The sequence below is a fragment of the Balaenoptera musculus genome, chromosome 14 (assembly GCF_009873245.2).
Source record: "Balaenoptera musculus isolate JJ_BM4_2016_0621 chromosome 14, mBalMus1.pri.v3, whole genome shotgun sequence".
Taxonomy (NCBI): domain Eukaryota; kingdom Metazoa; phylum Chordata; class Mammalia; order Artiodactyla; family Balaenopteridae; genus Balaenoptera; species Balaenoptera musculus.
Window position 1 is genome coordinate 21,521,756 of NC_045798.1, and position 21,595 is coordinate 21,543,350.

The window sequence follows — 21,595 nt, forward strand, 5'->3', positions numbered from 1 at the left end:
GAATTTACGTCACGGAGAAGGGGCGGCCCCGGAAGTGCGTCAGCCTCGCCCCCCCCCCCTCGGCGAAGACTTGCTTGGCTGCCGCCATCTTGCGAGCTTGTTGTACTGTTGGTACGGGGAAGCCGCTTTGACGCCACACCGCTCACCTATACAGAGGCGGACTGGCAGCCCTGAGCGTCGCAGTCATGCCGGCCGGACCCGTGCAGGCGGTGCCCCCGCCGCCGCCCGCGGCCACCGAGCCCAAACAGGTACCGCGACCCCCGCACCTCGACCTGGGCCCTCCCCTCGGGCGCGGGCCCTCTTTACTCGTGCAGGAAGAAACGGCGGTTTGGAAGGGCTTGGAGGGACTCCAGGTCCCAGGAGGCAGCGCGCTTCCCGCCTACCTTCTGTTAGCGAAACAAGCCTGTTAGAACAGTAGTTCTCAAAGTGTGGTCCGCGGACCGGCTAGCATCACCTGGGAGTTTATTAGAAATTCTGAGTTTCCACCCTAGACCTTTTAAATCAGAATCTGCATTTTAACAAGATCCCAAGGTGGTTCATTAAAGTTTGAGAAGCACGGATCCAGCGCATCCACCGGTCTTCTGTGTTAATTGGGCCCACCGGCCCCCAGTCTTTGCTCAGGAGTCCCTAATTTCCCAGCCTGCACAGTGCATCTTTGAACGTTAATTCTCAGCATCTGTGTAGTGCTTACTCTAAGCCAGACACCGTGCCAGGCTCCGACGGAATGAATGAATCGCAGCTCCTGCTTTATTTAGGGAGCTCACAGACTAGTGGGGAGACAGATATAAGTGAATACTCAATAAATGTTTTTGCCTCATTTACCATAAATGATACAGTTTCAGCCAGCCCTTCAAAAGATCTCAGTCAGCTAAGGAGGAAAGACGTGGGTCAGTAATTGCAGTGTGATATAAGTATCAAGTACAAAGGAGACAGGAATTCTAATCAACATTGCTTTGGTGGGATATAGGTGAGACTAAGGTAGGTGAAGCCCACCGGCATGAAAGGTAAATTGCGTTTAGAAGAATGAATCAGTAGTTCACCAGATAGGTGATTGGGAAGGGAAACACCATTCTTTATTCATTCAGCAAACATTTATTGAGCACATCCTGTATGCTGACCACTGCAAGTACCTATGTATCCCTGGCATTTTCCCAGTATCTTGGGGAAAAATAACCAAGGTAATACCAGATAAGTGCCAAGATACCAAGGTGGGAATCAGATGGTGCCTCTTGTCAAGAGTAAAGAAGGTTAAAGCATAGGGTTGGGAAAGTGGTGGTTAAGAGGTGTATTTCTGGGGATTTGAACTTTTCCTGGCAGGCTATTGGGAGAAAAGGAAGGGATGTAAGCCGGATAGTGACATATTTGTATTTCAGAAATTCAGGTAAACAGTGATGGGGAGAATTGCTAGGAGGACAGGTTAGTCATGTTATTCAAAAGATGTTGAGAGCCTGGCCTAGATTGTGGCTGGGGCATGGGACAGAGGGGATGGGCAAGCTCAAATCACAAAAGGGCTGATGGTGCAGGCTCTCCCTCCAAAGTGTTACATTGGAATCCTGGTTCTGCCATTGGGCCAGTTAAGGTCTCCATTTCTCAGTTGTCAATCTGTAAAATGACAAGACAATAATATAATAATAAGGGTACTTAATCTCTTAGGGCTCTGTAAGGGTTATAGATTTAATATGCTTAAGGTGCTTAGGAAAGTATATGGAACCTACTCTGTGCTTGATAAATGTTCTTATCATTGAACATGTAGGCTGAGGAAGGGAGAAGAGACCCACGTTTCTGCCCTGGATGACTGGAGGCATGGTTGGCCGTTCATGAGGAAAGCGGTTAGAGATGAAAGTGCCCAGGACTGCTGGATCTAAAGCTGTGTGGCACATAAGAGTGATGTGGGACGTTGATGTGGGTAGAATGGTTCAGCCTACAGGTGCTAGGGGAAGTGGAGGACATTTTGTAAGTGCCTGACTGAGGACAGTGTGTATAGTGTGAAGAGAACCAAGAACAGAATTTTGGGGACCCCTAACACTAGAGGGCAGGAGGTGAAACAGGAGCCAGGAGAGAACCTTGGATGGAATGGTGAGCAAGAAGGAAATACAGGTGAGAATGGGACCTGGGAGTTGAGAGTTTTGTGAAAGAGCGGTCACTGGTCACACAGCCAGATAACCGATGTAGCTGGCTGTAGGCCGTCATTTCTGACTTTGGCATGAGCACTTGAAATGAAGGGGGATCAAATGGGAGGTGAGCAAGTGGGAATGGCAAGGCTGAGAGAACTCAGGCTGTTTAGCTACCAGAGGAGGGTGGGGAGAAGGCAGTAGCAGAAAGGAACATGAAGGCAGGGGAGAAAATTTGTTTTTCTAAAATGAGAGACTTGACCCTTTGTTTACTAAGGGGAAGAAGCTGGTGAGGAAAGAATATTGGAATTTATGGGGCAGTTAATGTTGAGTACATTTTACATTAACATTTGAACATTAAGTGACGGTTTAGACTATGGGATGGATGCGGAGGGAAAGGGCATTCAAGGCAGCAGAAGTGGCCAGCAAGGAGTTTCCCATTTCTTTATTCAGCAGACAGTTCTTACATATCCCGTACCAGGCACATCCAAGGGTGGGGATACAGACATGGCCTTCTGGATTCTGGAATGTGGTTTCTCAGAACGTGGTTAGATTTCCCCCCTCCATCTAAATCACATGGACACTTGGTAAAAATGCAGATTCCCAGTGTCACAGAGATGCTCTAGCTGGAGGGGAGCCAGGGAGGCTGCTCTTTTCATTGGTTCCCTGGGAAAGTCCCATGCAAGCACAGAGCAGTTGAGAGAGCGGCTCTTCTGGAGCAGAGGTTCCTGACTCGAGGAAAGTCTCGATGAATTGGGCGGGAGAGTCTGTATTCTCAATAATATCCTAGAGGAGTTTAATGGTGGGCATCTGGCACCAAGCCAGGAACTTTAAGACCTTCCTTTTCCTGTTTTCACAGCCCACGGAAGAGGAAGCATCTTCAAAGGAGGATTCTACCCCTTCCAAGCCAGTGGTGGGTATTATTTACCCTCCTCCAGAGGTCAGGAATATCGTTGACAAGACTGCCAGCTTCGTGGCCAGGTAACATAGCTACTCCTGCTCGTGTGGGTCACGGGTAGATTTTAGCATCAAGAGCTCCTGAATTTGCACAAGGGTAACACTTGGGTTTTTAGAGTGGTATTGTTGGCTTAGGCCTGTCAGCTCATCTAAAACCACAACATGGTGTGAGGTAGGCAGTGGGCAGGACTGGCATCTCTAACATGGTATGCCGGTGGCAGAGTACAAGGCACACCCAGCTCCAGAGTCACCAAGAACCTGTGCTTCCAAACCGAGCCTGAGGAAATACCTGGAAAACTGCTTTGTCATGGGTAATGTGTGTCTGTATCTGAGCTACTGGTCTTAGGAAGACAAAAGGGAGTTGATCATTCTCATTGTGCAAGGACTGCATTTCCTTTGACCCATCTGCAAAATGGAATAAAATACCACCTCAGAATTGTTGTGAGGCAGGGGTGAGGGGACTGAGTGCAGTTCGGGTACATCATGTAGCTATTACCTCAGATGGCATGGAAATCAGCTTGATCTCCTCTTGTTCCTCCCCATTACACTTCCTCAGATGGAGTCTTCTTCATGGCCACTTGACTCCAAAGGTCAACCGTCCCTTAGTTTAGGGCATTTCAAGTATTCCTTTGGCAGCCAGCAGGCCACATCCAGCCTACAGATCTTTTTGTTCATTCTCAACAATATATATTTTTTTAACTTTTGAATTAGTTGTCACTGTTTAAAAATGAGATTGCACAGTAAATCTGGATTTCTGGCTTCTCTTGATGAATTGGACGGCTCCTTGCATGGAAGCAGTCGCTGGCCTGAGCAGACTGCTGCCCTCAGTCAGGGCATATGCTCTCCAGGGAGCCACACCTTGACCCTGAGGCAGCATCCCCATCATGATACATCATTTAACATATGGGTCCTTCCTTTCTCAACCTCTTTATAAAATGAAACATAGAAAGAGGTTACTCTGGTTGATGTCTTTCACTGTGTCAGGCTCCATGCGGGTTAACCTTTCACATTTCAAAGGCTTTGACCAACCTGGATATTGGGTTAAAACAGCTCTGTGCTTGATTGAACATTATTAGGCCATGTCAGATTTAGGGCAGCAGGTGTTGTGTTTATAAGTTTAATATTTCATAGCAATGCTCATTCTTCCCCTTGTCCCCTGATTTTTTTTTTTTTTTTAATTAATTTACTTTTGGCTGCGTTGGGTCTTCATTGCTGCGTGCAGGCTTTCTCTAGTTGTGGCGAGCGGGGGCTACTCTTTGTTGCGGTGCAGGGGCTTCTCATTGCGGTGGCTTCTCTTGTTGCAGAGCACGGGCTCTAGGCATATGGGCTTCAGCAGTTGTGGCACGTGGGCTCAGTGGTTGTGGCTCGCGGGCTCTAGAGCACAGGCTCAGTATTTGTGGCGCGTGGGCTTAGGTGCTCCGCAATATGTGGGATCTTCCCAGACCAGGGCTCGAACCCATGTGCCCTGCATTGGCAGGCGGATTCTTAACCACTGTGCCACCAGGGAAGTCCACCTCCTGATATGTTTTCCTATTTAAAACAATAAATAGGAAAAGAGTGTAAGAGGAAGAATCACCACAGTCTCGTGACCAGAATAGCTTCTACTAGCTGTTTTCACTTTTTCCTTCTGGCCCTTGGCATCCTTTTTTAGATTCTTGTAATACTAGTAGAGATACTTTCATATCCTGCTTTTTCCATTTGCACTGTATTGTAAGCATTTTCCTGTGTTGGTCCATGGTCTCCTGGTGCTGCATGGTCCTCTCTGGAAAGGATGCACCATGTTAAGGTGATGGGCCTTCCTTGACTTGGCTGACTCCTCTGTATTTTCCTTTGAAGTTGTTTCCAACATTTCAGTTTGGCAAACGAAGCTATGGGGAAGTCTCTGAGCATTTTCTTTCCCTTTTAGATTGTTTTCCTAGAAGAAAATTCTGTGTGGCACATTACTGGCTAAAAGAGCATTTTTAAATATTTCTTATTTTGCCAAGTAGCTTTCCAATAATTTTGTGCCAGCCACAAAAATAAGAATCTCTCCAAGTTCCGTTAATAATAAATCTATATGTCCACATCTCTAGATCTATTTTTGACTATGGTGATTGCCTTGTAGGCATTTCTGAAATCTGTGGACTTGCTTTTGTTTACGTCGCAATGAAGGGACAGAGCAGCATCTCACTCTGGGTTAAAAGCAAACATGCAGGACCCTCTGCTTTACTTCTGTTGGGTTCACATGTATTGATTGATTGAGCATAGAGTAAAAAATCACCAACCCAGTGTGGTTTTCCAAAAGGAGTTTTTTCTCTCTAGGTTTGGTCTTCCCTTCCCTGCATTTTCCTGTCAAGAAATTAAGGGAAATTACTCTTAAAAAGTCCCACCAGCTAGGTTGAGTCAGAATCATGTCTTTTTCTGCTGAAATCTATTCCTTGTGTTAGAAAATATAATTCTAAAATTAACATTAAGCTAATTTAAAGCAACAGAGTAGCTTGGAATGAACATGCCTGCGTTCTTGTTGTTTTGTATTTCAGATTGTTCCCAGATGTGAGGTTATGGCTTAGGAGGCAGTGGTAGAGGAGACAACCAGAGCCCCTATTTCTAGCAGCCCTTTGTATGGTGGCCTAGTTTAGCCATATTTAAATGCACATTTACCCTCCTCCTTGTGTGGTTTGCATTATTTAAGAGGGTGGAAGAATGCTTCTTCCTCAAGCATGGGGTTTCAGCTGGACTAATGCATTGTCACATTCAGACCTCATGGTGTTAGTCACGCTGCAGAGTGTGACCAGAACTTGTGGAGGAGCTAGCCAGGGTGCTGATGACCACTGCCATGGTGGCTAAACTGGGGCACAGCGTCACCTGCACCCTGTGTCCTGCCCTGTCTTCAACTGACAGGGCCAGGGTATGAAAGTGGAGTGACCCGGGTGCCACCAGCCTCTGGAGCTGTCCTTTGGTGTGTTTGGGGCACCTCTGAGTGCAGGGCTCTGGTCAGAGGAGTGATGGAAGCCCCCCAGATCATCTCTCATCTTTATAGGACAGCCCCTTCTAGCCTTCATAGGAGTAACAGTCCCTGGCATTTGCAGGCCACTGTATGATTCAAAAAGACTTTGGCGTCTCATTAACTAATTCGATTTTCTCAGTATTTCAAAGTAGGGAGAGAAGGTGGTTTTTGCCATATTTTACGCATGGGAGATTGAGTCAAAGAGAAGTTTGGTAACTTGGTGAGTCAGTAGTGAACCCAAAACTTGAATGTGTCCACATCTTGTGTCTTTAAGTTTAGTTCACTTCCATAGATGTTGTGGATGTGTGACACCTTGAAATATTACTGTTGGGATTCTTTAAAAAAATCAGGGTTCCCTACACATCATGAGAGAGACATTTTTCATTCTGAGGGTTTAAAGGCATACAAATTGGGGGACTTCCCAGTGGTTAAGAATCTGCCTGCCAATGCAGGGGACACGGGTTCGTGCCCTGGTCTGGGAAGATTCCACATGCCGCGGAGCAACTAAGCCCATGTGCCACAACTGCTGAGGCCTGCGCTCCTAGAGCCCGTGCTCCGCAACAAGAGAAGCCACCGCAATGAGAAGCCTGCGCGCCACGATGAAGAGTAACCCCCGACTCGCCACAACTAGAGAAAGCCCGCGTGTAGCAACGAAGACCCAGTGCAACCAAAAATAAAAAATAAATTAATTTTTAAAAAATGCATACAAATTGGGGACATAGGGTGTATGTGGGAAACTATTCCAGATACAGAGAGAGATGGGGACCTCCCTGCCGTTCTCACCACTCCCCTGTCATGTGAATGCGCCTTATGCAGCAGCACAGATGCGGTCCTTGGAGAACAGTGTTCCTATATGAGCCTCACCCAGTAGTAAATGAGGTGATTTTAGCCAATATTTGGACAAGGCATTAAATCCCATTAAATTTCATATTTTTTTTCTTCCTTCTTGTTACCCAAAGGACAAAGTCTCACTTTGGTGCTAGCATATCTTTTAATACCTCCCCAGCACTTAGTCATCCCACTTTTAACTAAGAGAACTGGCCTCAGTCTCAGCAAACTTCAGCTAAACTTTAACCATGTTACTTTGTTTTCATTGTATTGAATTTTATGACTGCCTTTTGTTAGTAAAGCCATAATGATTTTTATCTGAAGTAGTAATACTTGCCTTCCCACCCCGCCCCGGCTGTGCCATGGCTTGTGGAATTTTAGTTCCCCAACCAGGGATTGAACCCAGGCCCTCGGCAGTGAGAGCACGGAGTCCTAACCACTGGACACCAGGGAATTCCCATGCCTTCTTAAGTACATTTTTTAAAGTAAATAAATTTTATTAAAAGAAAAAAGCAATAGTCCAGATGGTTTTGGAAATGGCAAGACTGGCAGAGGAGCTGCAGGAATGATGGAGGTCTGGAGACCCTGTGGTAGAGGAGGCCTGCGCAGGCCGAAGGAGGCAGGGGGCACTGGCCGCTGATGCCAGGAGTCTCGAAGAGGACCTCTGCTGTGTTGAGGGACGGGCTAGTTTGAGTGATAGGTGATGGCAAGAATGGGGCTTGCATTGGCAGTGTTCTGGTCTGAGCAGCTGCAAGGGTTGTGGTATTAATGCTTCTCTTTTTTCCTTTTTCTAGAAACGGACCTGAATTTGAAGCTAGGATACGACAGAACGAGATCAACAACCCCAAGTTCAACTTCCTGAACCCCAATGACCCTTACCATGCCTACTACCGCCACAAGGTCAGCGAGTTCAAGGAGGGGAAAGCCCAGGAGCCCTCGGCTGCCATCCCCAAGGTCATGCAGCAGCAGCAGCAAGCCACCCAGCAGCAGCTGCCCCAGAAGGTTGGAGCCAGCCCCTCCCTTTGCTTCCCCAGGGCTGAGGGAGGCTGGGACAGGGAGGGGAAGATAATGAACTCTGCTGTCGAGACCTCACAACCACCCAGGGAGAAACTTGAGGTCTTTATCCCCATCTTACAGAGGCAGATGCTGAGGCTCACACAGCAAAGTGTTGCTGACAGTTGGCATTTGCTGAATGCTGCCTGTCACACTCTGTGCTCAGTGCTTTGGGAGCCTTGTCTCATTGGTGCCTCACAGGGGCTGCATGAGGAGGCCAGTAAAGTGACCATTTTTCAGATGAGGAATCTGAGGCTTAGGGAAGCACAATTTACCCAAGGCCACAGAGTCAGGACCCTAAAGTCCATGCTCTCAGTTCCTACTCTTTTCCTTGACCATGGCATGAGGGCAGTGCTGCAGTGTGGCTTGTGGACCCCTTCTTCTGCATCCCTCTCTACTGTCTCACCTTGCCAGGGCCTCTCTTTCTGGCCTGCCCTAATACCCCCTTAGCACTAGGGATGATTAGGGCTATCAGTGAGGACAGGAAGGGCCCTCACATTTTGCCTCCTGTGTAGACCTGGACTGGTCCTTTCTCTTTGCTTCACTCCTGAGCCATGGTGGCAAAGGCTGCCCCTTGTTTTACAGTGGGAAGTAAAGGTTGGAGTAGGTTCTGAGACCTTGTGTTGCAATTTACTACTCCTAGGACCTCAGGTGATCTCAGTTTCCTCATCTATAAAAAGAATTCACAGTACTAGTTCTGTCCACCTTGTGGTTCGTGTAGTGGCCAGATGAGGTAACAAACGTGGAAGTCTTCTGTCCAGTGGGGTCCTCTGCACACATGTAGGGCTTACTACATCCTCTGTCTCCCTTGGGCGGGGTTTCATAAGCTATGTTCCTGTTAGATCTTCTGCCACGCAGTTTTGGTCCTCAGTTTCAAGGCAGCAGTAGAGATACAGAGGGACTCGGTTCTCATTCAGAAAGCCATGTAGGGAGTCGAGGCTACAGTTGGCCAAGAAATCGGTGCCCTTGTGAGTTAGGATTCTCTCACACCACGTGCCAGTGGCGTGTGCGTGATTAGAAGTGTAGAGGTCTGTGCCGTCTGCCGGGGGTGCGTCCCCGCCCCCTCTCTGGATTCTCTCCACCCCTGTGCCTCTTGCCTCACATTCCCTTTGCATCTTAGGTTCAAGCCCAAGTGATCCAAGAGACCATCGTGCCCAAAGAGCCCCCTCCCGAGTTCGAGTTCATTGCAGACCCCCCCTCCATCTCAGCCTTCGACCTGGACGTGGTGAAGCTGACGGCTCAGTTTGTGGCCAGGAATGGGCGCCAGTTTCTGACCCAGCTGATGCAGAAAGAGCAGCGCAACTACCAGTTTGACTTCCTTCGCCCGCAACACAGCCTTTTCAACTACTTTACGAAGCTGGTGGAACAGTATACCAAGGTGCCTGGGCAGGACGGGGGCCGGGGTGCTGGGCCCAGGGAAGGAAGGCATCTTACCATCAGCACTCTATCCACTCACTGTCTGCAAGGATCCCGCTCCTCTGTGGGGCCCCCAAGCAGATGTTAAAAATCCCAGTTCAGTATAAAATCTTGATTTCTATTCAGTTTTCCTAGTAAATGCAACGTAGACTGCTGTTTCTAAAGAGAAAGGAAACGCGTGATTGATAACTCATTAGGTGAGTGCCTGCTGCGTGATAAGGCCAAGTGGTGCTAGTTGCTTTTATGTACATTTAAATGTTCGGTTGCCTCAGTAGGGCTTGAGAAGAGGCAAGCTCTTAATAGTTGCCTCCTATTATTACCTAATTTTATTCTCACAAGAATCCATAAGGTAAGTGTTTTCCTTCCTATTTCAAAAAGCTCAGAGAGGTGAAGTACTTACTTGTGGTCTCTCAGCTAGTAAGTAGCTGCACTGAGATTTAACCAACATTTGACTCTGAAACCTCTGTTGTTTTCCACCCTAAAAAGTACCTTGAATTAGAAGTATCATTTAAATAGGCATTGGGAAGCAATTTAAAATAAATAAGTGTAGCCAGTATTGAGTACTTATATTATGTAGTATCTTCTCATTTAATCCCTAATAACCTATAAGGTAGCCACTGTTATTATATTCATTTTACAGAAGAGGAAACTGAGGCACAGAGAAGTTAACTTGACCAGGGTTGCACAGCTAAGGAGTTGCAGAGCAGGGACTTGAGTGCTGGCATTTTTATTCCAGACCCTAAGATCTTAATTATCATGCTGCGTTGTTGCAATCAAGAATGCAGACAAGTCAATACGGGTATTTAAAATAATCAGATCGCTAATTTATTAAAAAGTACACTGGTATAGGTATGCCTGTGGAACATTTTTCTTGCTACATACATAATGGAGGTTGTCTTTCCTTTTTAGTGGCATGGTTTGCACATCTGTTTTTGATATCTAGAAACAATATGTTAAAGATCTGACTTGAAAGGTTATGTAATGATTTCCTCTAACTTCATTCACTTTAAGTATATAACTAGAAAGAATGACAAAAATGTTTGTGTTTAGGAAGTCCAGAAGCTAGGAGAGTAGCTGAAATAACAATCATTCAAGTCATAAGACCCAAGGGTTATTGTAACTACACAGTATCAATTTTAAGTGAGCCCTGGGTTAATTTCTCTCAGTGGACTGCTTCCAGAGTTAAAGGTCCACAGATTCCTTTTTATTCTGTTAACTTCCTATTCCTTCTCCTTCAGAATTTGGGTATTGACATTCATTACTCTAATCTGAGGGCGCCGGTGTGTCTCTAAGCCTGGGAATTCTAGGAGCAGATCAATTCCTGAGGAAGAAGGACAGAGAGGATGGAGTGGGGCTGAGCTGCTTTGCCAGTGAGAGTGGATACGCTTGGGGCAGTTGGAAAGATTGGCTGTTTCAAACAAAGCCAGCATTCGTTCTCTCAGCAAATATGCTTTGAGTGTCAGACACTATTCTAGGTGCTGGATATGTAGCAGTGAGCCGAAGACAGAGAAATCCCTGTCTTTGTGGAGACTGGTCTAGTGAAGGGGCAACAAGCAAGTGCAACGTCAGTGTATGTCGGATGGTGATAAATACTATGGAGAAAATGCTAAACAGAAAGCAGGGGATAGAAGTCTAGGGAGGTGGAGCCTGTGGGCTGCAGTCTTCAGTAAAGTCATCAGGGGTCCTCTTGGCATGTGCAGAAGGGTAAAGGGCAGATCCGCCCCCTGAGAGCAGTCATCACGTGCTGACTATGCTCAGTGATCTGGTGGTGGTTTTGCATACTTTCGTGCTACCCTTGGCAACCTTTTAAGTTGATGATGCCAACTTTAAGTGGCAGTGTCACCATTTTGTAGAAGGAAACCAAGTTACAGAGGTTGAGTAACTTGCCCAAAGTTGCACAGCCAAGTGGAGCTGGGATTGGATCCCAGAATCCCATGCTTTCCTTTCTCCTGTGCCTTTCCACAGGCCCAGGAAGGCCACTTCTTTGTCCCATGTTGTGCTGCACTGACAGTTGCTTTAAATCTTCTGTGTTTCAGATCTTGATTCCACCCAAAGGCTTATTTACCAAGCTCAAGAAAGAGGCAGAGAACCCCCGGGAAGTTTTGGACCAGGTAAACTAAATTTCTTATAACCAGTTACTGACGGCACTAACGTTACATTGTGTGGGTTCTGTTGTGTGTTCGGAAGTAGGCTCCGAACCAGTACCTTGTTATGCTCCAGGCACAGTCGTGGTGGGAGGAAAGGCCTTGAGGCTACAAAGACCAAGAAACCTGGATTCTCTGCTCCCCAACTTTCTGCTCTGCTGTCTGCTTCAGTCTCTTCTTTTCTTCTGTTGCTAGAAGCCAGCTTTTGAACGGGTTCTCTGGTGACAACTGCCTTTTGAAGTCCCGGGTTTTCAGAGTCGAAGAAAGAGGGCATATTGGTGCTGGCTGTTCTGGGTGGCTGCTTGAGGCTTCTGTTTTGCAGGCTTTCAGACTGCTGCTGCTTTTGTGGGCACTTGGTTGTCATGCAAACTTCTGGGAGGGAGTTTGCTAGCCACTCACCAACTGAAGCAGAAAACTTTGAGGTTATAACAAACAGCTGCCCAGACAAAAGGTCTCTCTGGGCCCCAGACAGAAGGTCCCTGTGGCATGTCATATTTTCATCCTGTCCAAACTCTAAGCCTGGCTGAAACCAGATACAAATACCATAGTCTGCCCCAGGAAGTTCCCCTTTATGGGCAGATCAGCTTCCTGTTCTGAAGGAGACGTTGGCTTTGGTGAAGACCTTGGAGATGATAGCCTCCTCAGGAGCAGACTCTGATTCAGCTCAGCACCATGCTGTTTCCCATCCCTTCAGGTATGTTATCGAGTGGAGTGGGCCAAGTTTCAGGAGCGTGAGAGGAAGAAGGAAGAGGAGGAGAAGGAAAAGGAACGGGTGGCCTATGCTCAGATTGACTGGCATGATTTTGTGGTGGTGGAAACAGTGGACTTCCAACCCAATGAGCAAGGTAGGTCTATGAGGAAGGTAGGTCTATGAGGAAGGTAGGTCTGTGACTCCAGTTAGGGGAGCCAGGAGCTTGGAGCCATCCTGGGAGATCTCTTCCAGCTGTCCCCAAGGAGCAGCAGAATCCCTCAGAGGGTTCTGTGGGCATCTGTTTCTTCTCTGCTTCTGGAAGACTTCACTTCTACCACATTGCCCCAGTTAAACCCAATTGAACAAATATTATCGTGCCTGACAATAATGGCCCAACGGGTGGGCCTCTGGAGATAGGAGAGGTATCAGACAGTCCCAGCCCTCAGAGAGTTGACAGTGTGGAGAGGGCAGATAGATGGGGCTTTGATAAGGAGCATCTGTGGAACCCTGCCTTTGACTCTGGCTCACCCTTTGCCAGGGAACTTCCCTCCCCCCACCACCCCAGAGGAGCTGGGGGCCCGAATCCTCATTCAGGAGCGCTACGAGAAGTTTGGGGAGAGTGAGGAGGTCGAGATGGAGGTCGAGTCTGATGAGGAGGACGAGAAACAGGAGAAGGCGGAGGAGCCTCCGTCCCAGCTGGACCAGGACACCCAAGTGCAAGACATGGATGAGGTATGCTCCTGGAGCCCAAGAAGATGGGGGTGCTCTCCTCCAGAGAAGTCCAGCTCCCTTGTGAATCTTGAAAGGAAGTGTGGGTTCCTGAAGGAGTCCTGGCTGAGTAGCTGCCCAAGCCCAGGCAGCACAGAGCCTCTTTCCAGCTCAGGCAACAAAGATTCATTCATAGGCAAGGATCTGAAAGCTGTGCTGGCCCTGTTCTGTGACCTTCCTCCTTTGCCCAGAGGCCCTGCTCACTACCGACCCCAGGCTGGCTCTCAGTTAGGGAAACCTCTATACCCTGTACTTTGACGCTTCTGCGCTGAGGCCCAAATGATCAGCAGTTTCCAGAGCTTTTCTTTTTTTCTGGGTGGGGGCGCACACCGTGTGGCACGCGGGATCCTAGTTCCCCGACCAGGGATCGAACCCATCCCCCCTGCAGTGGAAGCACGGAGTCCTAACCACTGGACCTCCAGGGAAGTCCTCCAGAGCTTTGCTAAGTGGCTTTTGGCCTCCTCTACCCCCATCGAGGCAGGCTCTCCAAGCAGGCATAGAGTCTCCAGAGCCAAACTGCTTTCCTCCCCTCGGAAAGAATTTGTGTGCAGCCTGAGAATAAAGGCACGTGTGTCTGGGAATTGACTTTTTCTCTCCCTCCCAGCATTGCTTCTTGAGCAGCTACCATTGAACACAGACTTGTTCCCCGCACCCCTCTCCATCACGTTAAGTGCCGTTGGCCTCCTGTGACTGCCTGGTGCCAGCTGCTGGAAATGCCTGGGCAGAGTGTTAGCACCACGGCCCCCAGCCCTCCCATTCATGCTGTGAGGAAGCAGCTTGGCCAGCTGCCGGCTGGCCTCGGCTGCCCTGGGAGGCTTAGCACATGGGTGCTGACCGGCAGGGGCCTAGGCTCTTTGCCACCCTGAGAGCCACCAGGGCTCAGCTGCAGGGAGGTGGCTTCTCATCCCCTCTCTGAGTCCTGCCACTACTTTGCTTTTCAGGGTTCAGATGATGAAGAAGAAGGGCAGAAAGTGCCCCCACCTCCAGAGACACCCATGCCACCGCCTCTGCCCCCAACTCCAGACCAGGTCATTGTCCGGAAGGACTATGACCCAAAAGGTTGGTTCTGCTCCTCTGCCCTCATGTTCCTCAGACCTGTCCATTTTTAGGAGGGCTCGAGGTGGCTTGTCATAAAGGCATTGATAGCTCCTCTGTCATAGGCCTCACGATGGGGAATGGGACTTCGTCATCGCTGGTGCTCTGGTGCAATGCATAGTGCCAGGTACAGCGTGGCACTGAATGGATGGTGCACAAATGAAATAGCACCCTCTTAACCTGGGCTGCCACCCAGTATTCTCACTCAAGAATCTCTTGCTTTTTAGCTTCCAAGCCCCTGCCTCCAGCCCCTGCTCCAGATGAATATCTCGTGTCCCCCATCACTGGGGAGAAGATCCCTGCCAGCAAAATGCAGGAACACATGCGCATTGGGCTTCTTGACCCCCGTTGGCTGGAGCAGCGAGATCGCTCCATTCGTGAGAAGCAGAGTGATGATGAGGTGTACGCACCAGGTGAGGTTGGGGGGCATCTCCCACTCTGTCCACACCCCTTCTTTGACTCAGCCCCAACTCACTTTGGCCCATGGGGAATCTCTGATCAACTTTATGCTTTAATCAAGCATAGAAGGTAACAATTGAGGTCAATAAAAGCTTTTGAGGATAGGTGCAGCCTATGACACTACAAAATAACTTCCCATTTTCTAGAAGGACTCTTCATAGGGATTCTTCCAAAGGTAGGCACCTGATGTGGATAGCATGTGTCCATTGGCGTCCTAGTGCAAGATCTGACTACAGCTGGGAGAGGTGCTCACTCTCAGGGCTGTCTTAGAATGAAGGCTCTGATGGCTGGAGTACACTGAGCACCTTGAAATGAGACCTGGTGCCTTGACTGTGTGTGAGAAGCAGCATGATAGGGAGGGAGGAAACTGTCCTGGAGGCAGGAGACCAGGCTTTTAGTCCTGACTCTGCTACTTTCCACGCCACTCACGTGACCCTGTCTTCTCAGTTGCCTTTTGTAAGTCAAGGGGTTGGACAAGCCCTGGTTTACAGGCTTAGTGCTCGTTGGGCAGCCTTCCCTAGGCTCAGAGGACAGACGTGCTGTATTGGGACCCAGAGATAGCCTTGTCCCATGAGAACAGCCTCCACCCTGCACCAGTAGAGCTGCTGTGTTGTCAGAAGGGCATCTGGTTTAGTTCCCCTTTCTGTCCCCTGCCTCCGTTCTGTGACTATTTCCAGGCCTGGATATTGAGAGCAGCTTGAAACAGCTGGCTGAGCGGCGTACCGACATCTTTGGTGTAGAGGAAACGGCCATTGGTAAGAAGATTGGCGAGGAGGAGATCCAGAAGCCAGAGGAAAAGGTGCAGCTCAGATGACTTTTAGTGCTTTCCCTGCCGTCAGACTCACACTTGGGCTCAGTTCCAGGAGCCCTGACAAGCTGTGGCTTTGCTTTCCCATGCAGGTGACCTGGGATGGTCATTCCGGCAGCATGGCCCGGACCCAGCAGGCTGCCCAGGCCAATATCACCCTCCAGGAGCAGATTGAGGCCATCCACAAGGCTAAGGGCTTGGTGCCAGAAGATGATACCAAGGAGAAGATTGGCCCCAGCAAGCCCAATGAAATCCCCCAGCAGCCACCACCTCCGTCTTCAGCCACCAACATCCCCAGCTCAGCCCCACCCATTACCTCGGTGCCCCGGCCACCCGCGGTTAGCCAGCAGCCACCCTGTGACTGGTCTTTCAGAGCTGGGTTCTTGGGGTTAGACATTGCAGGCTGAGAAGGGCAGCTATCTCACAGCGGGCCCAAGCGCTGAGTGGGTCAAGTCGAGAGAAAAAGAACCCTTTAGTTAGAAGTGGGAACCTCCAGCCTGATTTTCCATCTGTGTGGGAGGCTTGGAACAGGGAGGGAGGCGAGTGGCAAATGTGAGAAGCAGGCTTGGGTCAGGGACGGGCTGGAGGGCTTAATGGGTCTTGGAGGACTGCTGGCCTGACTCCAGGGGGCTAAATGGAGGTCAGTGTCTTCAGTGGCTCTCTCAGTGTTTGCCAAGAGCAGCTGGTTGAGTCCCAAGTGGAAAGAGGGTTGCCCTGGGCCTCTCTCAGCGTAGTTCCTGTCAGGGCCCAGTGTGAGGCTGCACTCTCAGCCCCAGGGGGCTGAGTTGAAGCTATCCAGCCCCATCCTCAAAGCTGCAGGTGGCCAGTTGCCAGCTGTGTGTGCTCTTAGAGTGCAGCCTTGGCTTCCTGTGACCTGTGGGTCTTCACCCCCACAGATGCCACCTCCTGTCCGTACCACAGTTGTGTCTGCAGTACCCGTCATGCCCCGACCCCCGATGGCATCAGTGGTCCGACTGCCCCCAGGCTCGGTGATCGCCCCCATGCCACCGATCATCCACGCGCCCAGGATCAACGTGGTGCCCATGCCTCCCTCGGCCCCTCCTATCATGGCACCCCGCCCACCACCCATGATTGTGCCGACAGGTCAGTGGGTCAGGACTACAGGCCAAGCCCTGAGCAGAGCAGTGGCTGATGGTAGTGCCAGCTGTTCCAGCTGGTGGTCCAGCTCAAAGGAGAGCCTTGAGTTCACCATGTGAGAGATCCCTGAGCTGGGAGCCAGGGGCTTACGGCTCCTGGGGGAGGTAGGCTGATATGGCAGAGCTGGGGTCTGTGCACCCAGAGGGGTCAGCCTGGACAGGCACAGAGGCCTGATGATGCTTGCTGTTGGCTGCCACCTGTTCCATCCATCGGTCCTGCCCCTCCTTCAGTTTCCTGCTACCCAATCTGGGCAGTCTCCCAGGTCCCCCTGCCAGGGAACTTACTGGCTGCCAGACTCAGCAAGGAGTGGTCCTTCACACCTCTGGGAGAAATGGGAAACCTTTGCAATCTCCCCTTTTCACTCTCACCAGCCCTGAGTCCTGGGCCCTTCCTCCCACTCACGTGGCTGCTTATTCCTGTCCTTGCAGCTTTCGTGCCCGCACCGCCTGTGGCACCCGTCCCAGCTCCAGCCCCTATGCCGCCTGTCCACCCCCCACCTCCCATGGAAGATGAGCCTGCCTCCAAGAAACTGAAGACCGAGGACAGCCTCATGCCAGAGGAGGAGTTTCTGCGCAGAAACAAGGTATGCATCTCAGAGTGCTGCCCACAGCCTGGAGTATCTAGATGGGCGGGGGGAGGGTGGGCGGGGGCGGTGTCCAGTCCTGCCCCAGTCACACGCTCCTTGGCCCACCCTATTCTTCCATGGTTTTGGCTTCTGGGACCTGGGTCAGCCACTGGAGGCCCGTGAAGCTTCTGAGCACACACTAGATGGGGGGGTCAGCAGCCAGAGGAGCAGACAGCTGTCAGTAGTCCGCCTGGTGTGAACTGTCGCAGAGGCCAGCAGGGACACCCAGCTGCACAGGCAGTAGGACTCAGGTGTGAAAGGGGTTCTGGACACTGGAGGGAATCCTGAGTGCGATTCTTAATTTCTTGGTGGCCTTTGCCTCAGGTCCAGCCCTTAGGAGATGGTGTGTTGTGGGGATCCTGTGGGGGTACTAGAAATAAGAGCTGGGAACCTTGGCACTGCTGGTGCCTGGGAAAGCTCCAGTGAGGAGGCAGAAACATTCCCAGCTCCCCCCACCCCCCCGCCAGTGCATTTGACCAAATCTTTTTTCTTTTTTCCTTTTTGATGGTAGTTTCCATTTCTTGAGTACCTACTCAAGTGCTGGGGCAGAGCCACACATTTTACAGTACTTGGTCTGTTGAATGCTCACAACATCACCATCCAGCAGTTGTGATCAGCCGCTTTACAGACATGGTGTTGAGGCTCAGAGAGACCTAGTTAGCAGGGAAGCTGAGTTGGGAACCCAGATCTTCTGACCTCGCAGTTCATATTCTTTCCCCTGTGGTACTTCTTGAGCCTTGCAGAGCACTTTCATGCCTCTTCTTCAGCTCCAGCCTTACCAGTAGGCAGGGATCGTTCTAAAGAAGGGAAACCAATTCTTGAAAAGGGGGAGTGATTTGTTCTATGTCACAAGTGGTGTCAGTAGTGAAACAGGCCAGAGTCCAGGAGCCCTGATGGACAGGTGACATTGTCTCGACTGGCCCAGGAACAGGAGAGCGTAGTTCCTGATTGACTCAGGGCTCCCCAGGCATAATGGCCACCTCCTGTTTTGCAGGGTCCAGTGTCCATCAAAGTCCAGGTGCCCAACATGCAGGATAAGACGGAATGGAAGCTGAACGGACAGGTGCTGGTCTTCACCCTCCCACTCACAGACCAGGTATGAGTTGCTGTCCCCAACTGGCATCAGGTACAGGGGAAACAGAGAGTCAGGGGGAAGCTTCCTGCAGCTGACCTTAGCAAGAGGTGACTGACCTCTCCTCGGTCCCATAGGTCTCTGTCATCAAGGTGAAGATTCACGAAGCCACGGGCATGCCAGCAGGGAAACAGAAGCTGCAGTATGAGGTGAGTTGGGTGTCTGTAGTCCTTGCCCCCTCTGTTGTCCAAGAAGCTAATAAATCCCTTGTGGAATCAGAGGAGTTGGGGGACACCTGGGTGTGGTCATTTGAGTCCATCCTGGAAGTGTTGATGCTGGTGGGGGGTGCTGGGGCAGGTTAGTCTGACAGGGTGAGGCTCTGGCGGGGTCACGGCACAGTCTTGTATCGGGTTTGAATGCCTCAGTGACATCTGGGGACCAGACTTCAGAGTGCTCTGGTAGGTTTCTGTCCCAGTGGTAGAGCCATCCCAGTCAGTGTGGTCTCAGGTAGCCTGGCTTTGTGCTTGGACACAAAGGTGATAGTCCAGCTCACCTTGGTGCCTGCCAGGTCACACAGGACTGCTGTGTTCTCCCTTTTTGGACTTTGACAAATCCCCATTCCGGGCCTCAGTTTCCTCCTCTGTAAAGTGAGGCTGTTGATCTCTAAAGGTCTTATGATTTGAGAGTCAAAATTCCATGGGGTTTGTCAGGGCCAGATTTTTGGGGTGTTGACAGCATGGCTTGGTCAGAAGGAAGGAAGAGCAAAGCATTGTGGGAGGAACCAGAGACCTTCACTCCTGCCCTGTGCCACTCCCTTTCCCACCCCACCTTCCTTCAAGCCCTTGTATTTGCTAAGTTCAGAGTGTCGGGACTTGTGAGGCTGCTCTCTGGGTTCAAGGCCAGATTGCCCTGGGCTGAGGCACTCCATCTGTTTTCTAGGGCATTTTCATCAAGGATTCCAACTCGCTGGCTTACTACAACATGGCTAATGGTGCCATCATCCACCTGGCGCTCAAAGAGAGAGGCGGGAGGAAGAAGTAGAAGAGAGAAACCTGCTGTCAGGTCCCAACTACTGCTGTTTTGCCTCTCCTGTCCCCTACCCCTGTCCCAGACCCAGGAGACCCTGCCTTGCGCATTTGTTTCCCTCTTACTAAGTTTGGAAATCCAAATTGTCCTGCAGAGTTTCCTTCCCCCCACTCCCTCCCCACATTGATCAGAGAGGGCTTTCTCAGGCATTCTCCTCCCCAGTGACCCCTGGAATCCCTTTGTGTTTGGGTCTTGATTTGAGGGGTCATTTCTTCAGGTAGCCCATTAGGAAATGTGAAACCAGGGATGTCCTATAGGATGTTATCATAGTGCCAAGTGACACTTGGCTGGTAGAATATCGTTGTTATCATGAATCATTTTGTATCTTGCCATGGGCTAATAAACCTCTCCGACCCTTCTCGTGAAGTTAATGTCATGAGACTTGTCTCCTGGTCACCTGTGCCCTGCCCAGACCTAGGAGCATGGCACAGTGCCTTGTGGCTCCTCTACTGCTCTGAGGAATGCTGGGCTTTTAACTACATTCTTGCTGCCATCAAGTCTTCTATGGCTCTTTCTTCGATATATTTTTATTGCCTTTTTGAAACACATGGATCCTCCAAACGCATAGCCCCAGACAAATACGTATAACATGCCTTCAACATGCCAGGACCACAAAAGAACACAGACAGATGGGATGCAGTTCCTAGGTCAGTGGGCAGCATGCAGATGAGACTAGAGGGTGGCAGTTTCCTGCAGGCCAGGGATCACTCATCACCTGATAAGTGACCTTGGGCAGGTGCCTTATCCTGAGTGAGCACAAGTATATGATGAGGTTTTAAAAAAAAAAATGTGTTCATTTTAAAAATGCTTCATTGTGCCAAGGCCATGAACTATTTTAAGAACTTTATAAAATTTAGCCAACTACTCCTTATTGTTTTAAGCACTTTATCAATTTTAACTCATGTAAAATTTTTTTTTTTTTTTTTGGCTGCGCTGTGTGGCTTGCAGGAGCTCAGTTCCCTGACCAGGGATTGAACCCAGGCCATGGTAGTGAACGCCTGGAATCCTAACCACTAGGCCACTAGGGAACTCCCTAACTCATGTAATCCTGATGTGGGTGTTCCTGTTTTACACTTGAGTAAACTGAGGCACAGAGATGCTGAATCACATGCCCACAGTCACACAGTAAGAAGATAAAAAGAAAATGTGTGCAAAACACTTATCAGTCCTTGCCCCATAGTAAGGGCCAGACACAGGCTGTTATTTTTGGAGTTGTGCTGTCACAGGGAGGTAGGTGCTGCTGTGGGTGGGTGTTCACAGGGAGGAAGGTGAGAGCCTGTTGATAACCATTTCCTGGTTTTAAACCTAAAGTTGATTTCATTCTGAAGATCTCGTGTGTTTATCCCGAGAGTTCCTAGTGCCTTTTCTTTGCAGTCCTTCCATTTCATCCTATGCAGTCATCTCCCAGGCCCAGAGGGGTGAGGCCATTCCCAAGGTCACAGTATTCTAGTCACCATCCCCTCCACCCCCTCACCAAGCTCAAAGCTTCCAACTCTAGACCTAGGGCTCAAGTGGCCCTTCTGCAGTGCCAGTTATGTGGCTCCATTACGAACTGCTCACGTTTTTAACTTGGTCAGTGGGATGTTATTCCTCACTCTGACATTTGCTTCCCGCCTGGTAGCTAGAAGTTTCCCCCAGGGGCCAGGGCTGAAATTTAGCTTCCTGAAGCTCCAAGGTTTGGGTGCCTGTAGTGAGCCTACTGCTGGTTGCTTCTCCCTGGCTAACACCAGAAATCCCCTGAACACCCCCTGGGTCTTGTTCCAAGAGGGAAGGGGGTCAGTAGAGCTGGGGGAGTCCCATACTTCAAGCTCTCCTTTCTTCCTAGGATTGGCTCTGGGGCCAATCTCTCCTTCACAGGTTGGCAGATCTCACCGGCCTTCCGTGACTGAGGCTGCGACTGGAGGCCGGGAATGCTGCTGGGTGGAATGTGAGTGAATGGGTCCTTTGAGCTGCCCTCTGGGGCCCAATCTCAGCTTCCTGGAGTTCCTGAATGAACATCTGTCCTGGCTTACTCAGTTGCAGAAGACCCATTGACCAAACAGCTTTGCGATTGTCAGTGGCTGCAGGCCCAGTGTGCAGCCCAGTGCTCTGCACTTCTTGTTTAGAACCCGCAGCATGTAGGCAGCGCCTTGCTTGCACAGCTTTTCTGATTCTCACTGCATTCCTCTGAGGATTATCTGGCCCATTTTTTTAGATAAGGTGGATACCCAAGGCCAGTGAGGGCTCTGGAAGGCCAAAGCAGCTCTTCTATTACTGGTGACCACACTGTCCTCACCACTTTGCCAGACCAGGCTGAAATGGGGAGAAATGCTCCTGTTGTGAGATTGCCAGGAAAACC

At 50.0% G+C, this 21,595-nt stretch overlaps 1 protein-coding gene across 1 annotated transcript; it reads left to right on the forward strand.

Moving 5' to 3' along the window:
* The first annotated feature begins 59 nt into the window (after nt 1-59).
* Nucleotides 60-19,623, forward strand: SF3A1 (splicing factor 3a subunit 1). Its single transcript, XM_036874982.1, has 16 exons — nt 60-248; nt 2,971-3,092; nt 7,677-7,884; nt 9,056-9,313; nt 11,388-11,462; nt 12,190-12,340; nt 12,725-12,918; nt 13,896-14,013; nt 14,277-14,462; nt 15,186-15,307; nt 15,409-15,654; nt 16,213-16,420; nt 16,903-17,057; nt 18,094-18,195; nt 18,309-18,380; nt 19,111-19,623. Exons 1-16 carry the CDS (start codon nt 186-188, stop codon nt 19,210-19,212), a joined length of 2,382 nt encoding a protein of 793 aa, XP_036730877.1. The 5' UTR covers nt 60-185; the 3' UTR covers nt 19,213-19,623.
* The last annotated feature ends 1,972 nt before the right edge of the window (nt 19,624-21,595 follow it).

Coding starts and splice junctions, on each gene's coding strand:
- SF3A1 (XM_036874982.1), top strand. CDS start 186: ATGCCGGCCGGACCCGTGCAGGCGGTGCCCCCGCCGCCGCCCGCGGCC. Junction 7,885..9,055: donor AGCAGCAGCTGCCCCAGAAG/GTTGGAGCCAGC, acceptor TTTGCATCTTAG/GTTCAAGCCCAAGTGATCCA. Junction 9,314..11,387: donor TGGTGGAACAGTATACCAAG/GTGCCTGGGCAG, acceptor TCTGTGTTTCAG/ATCTTGATTCCACCCAAAGG.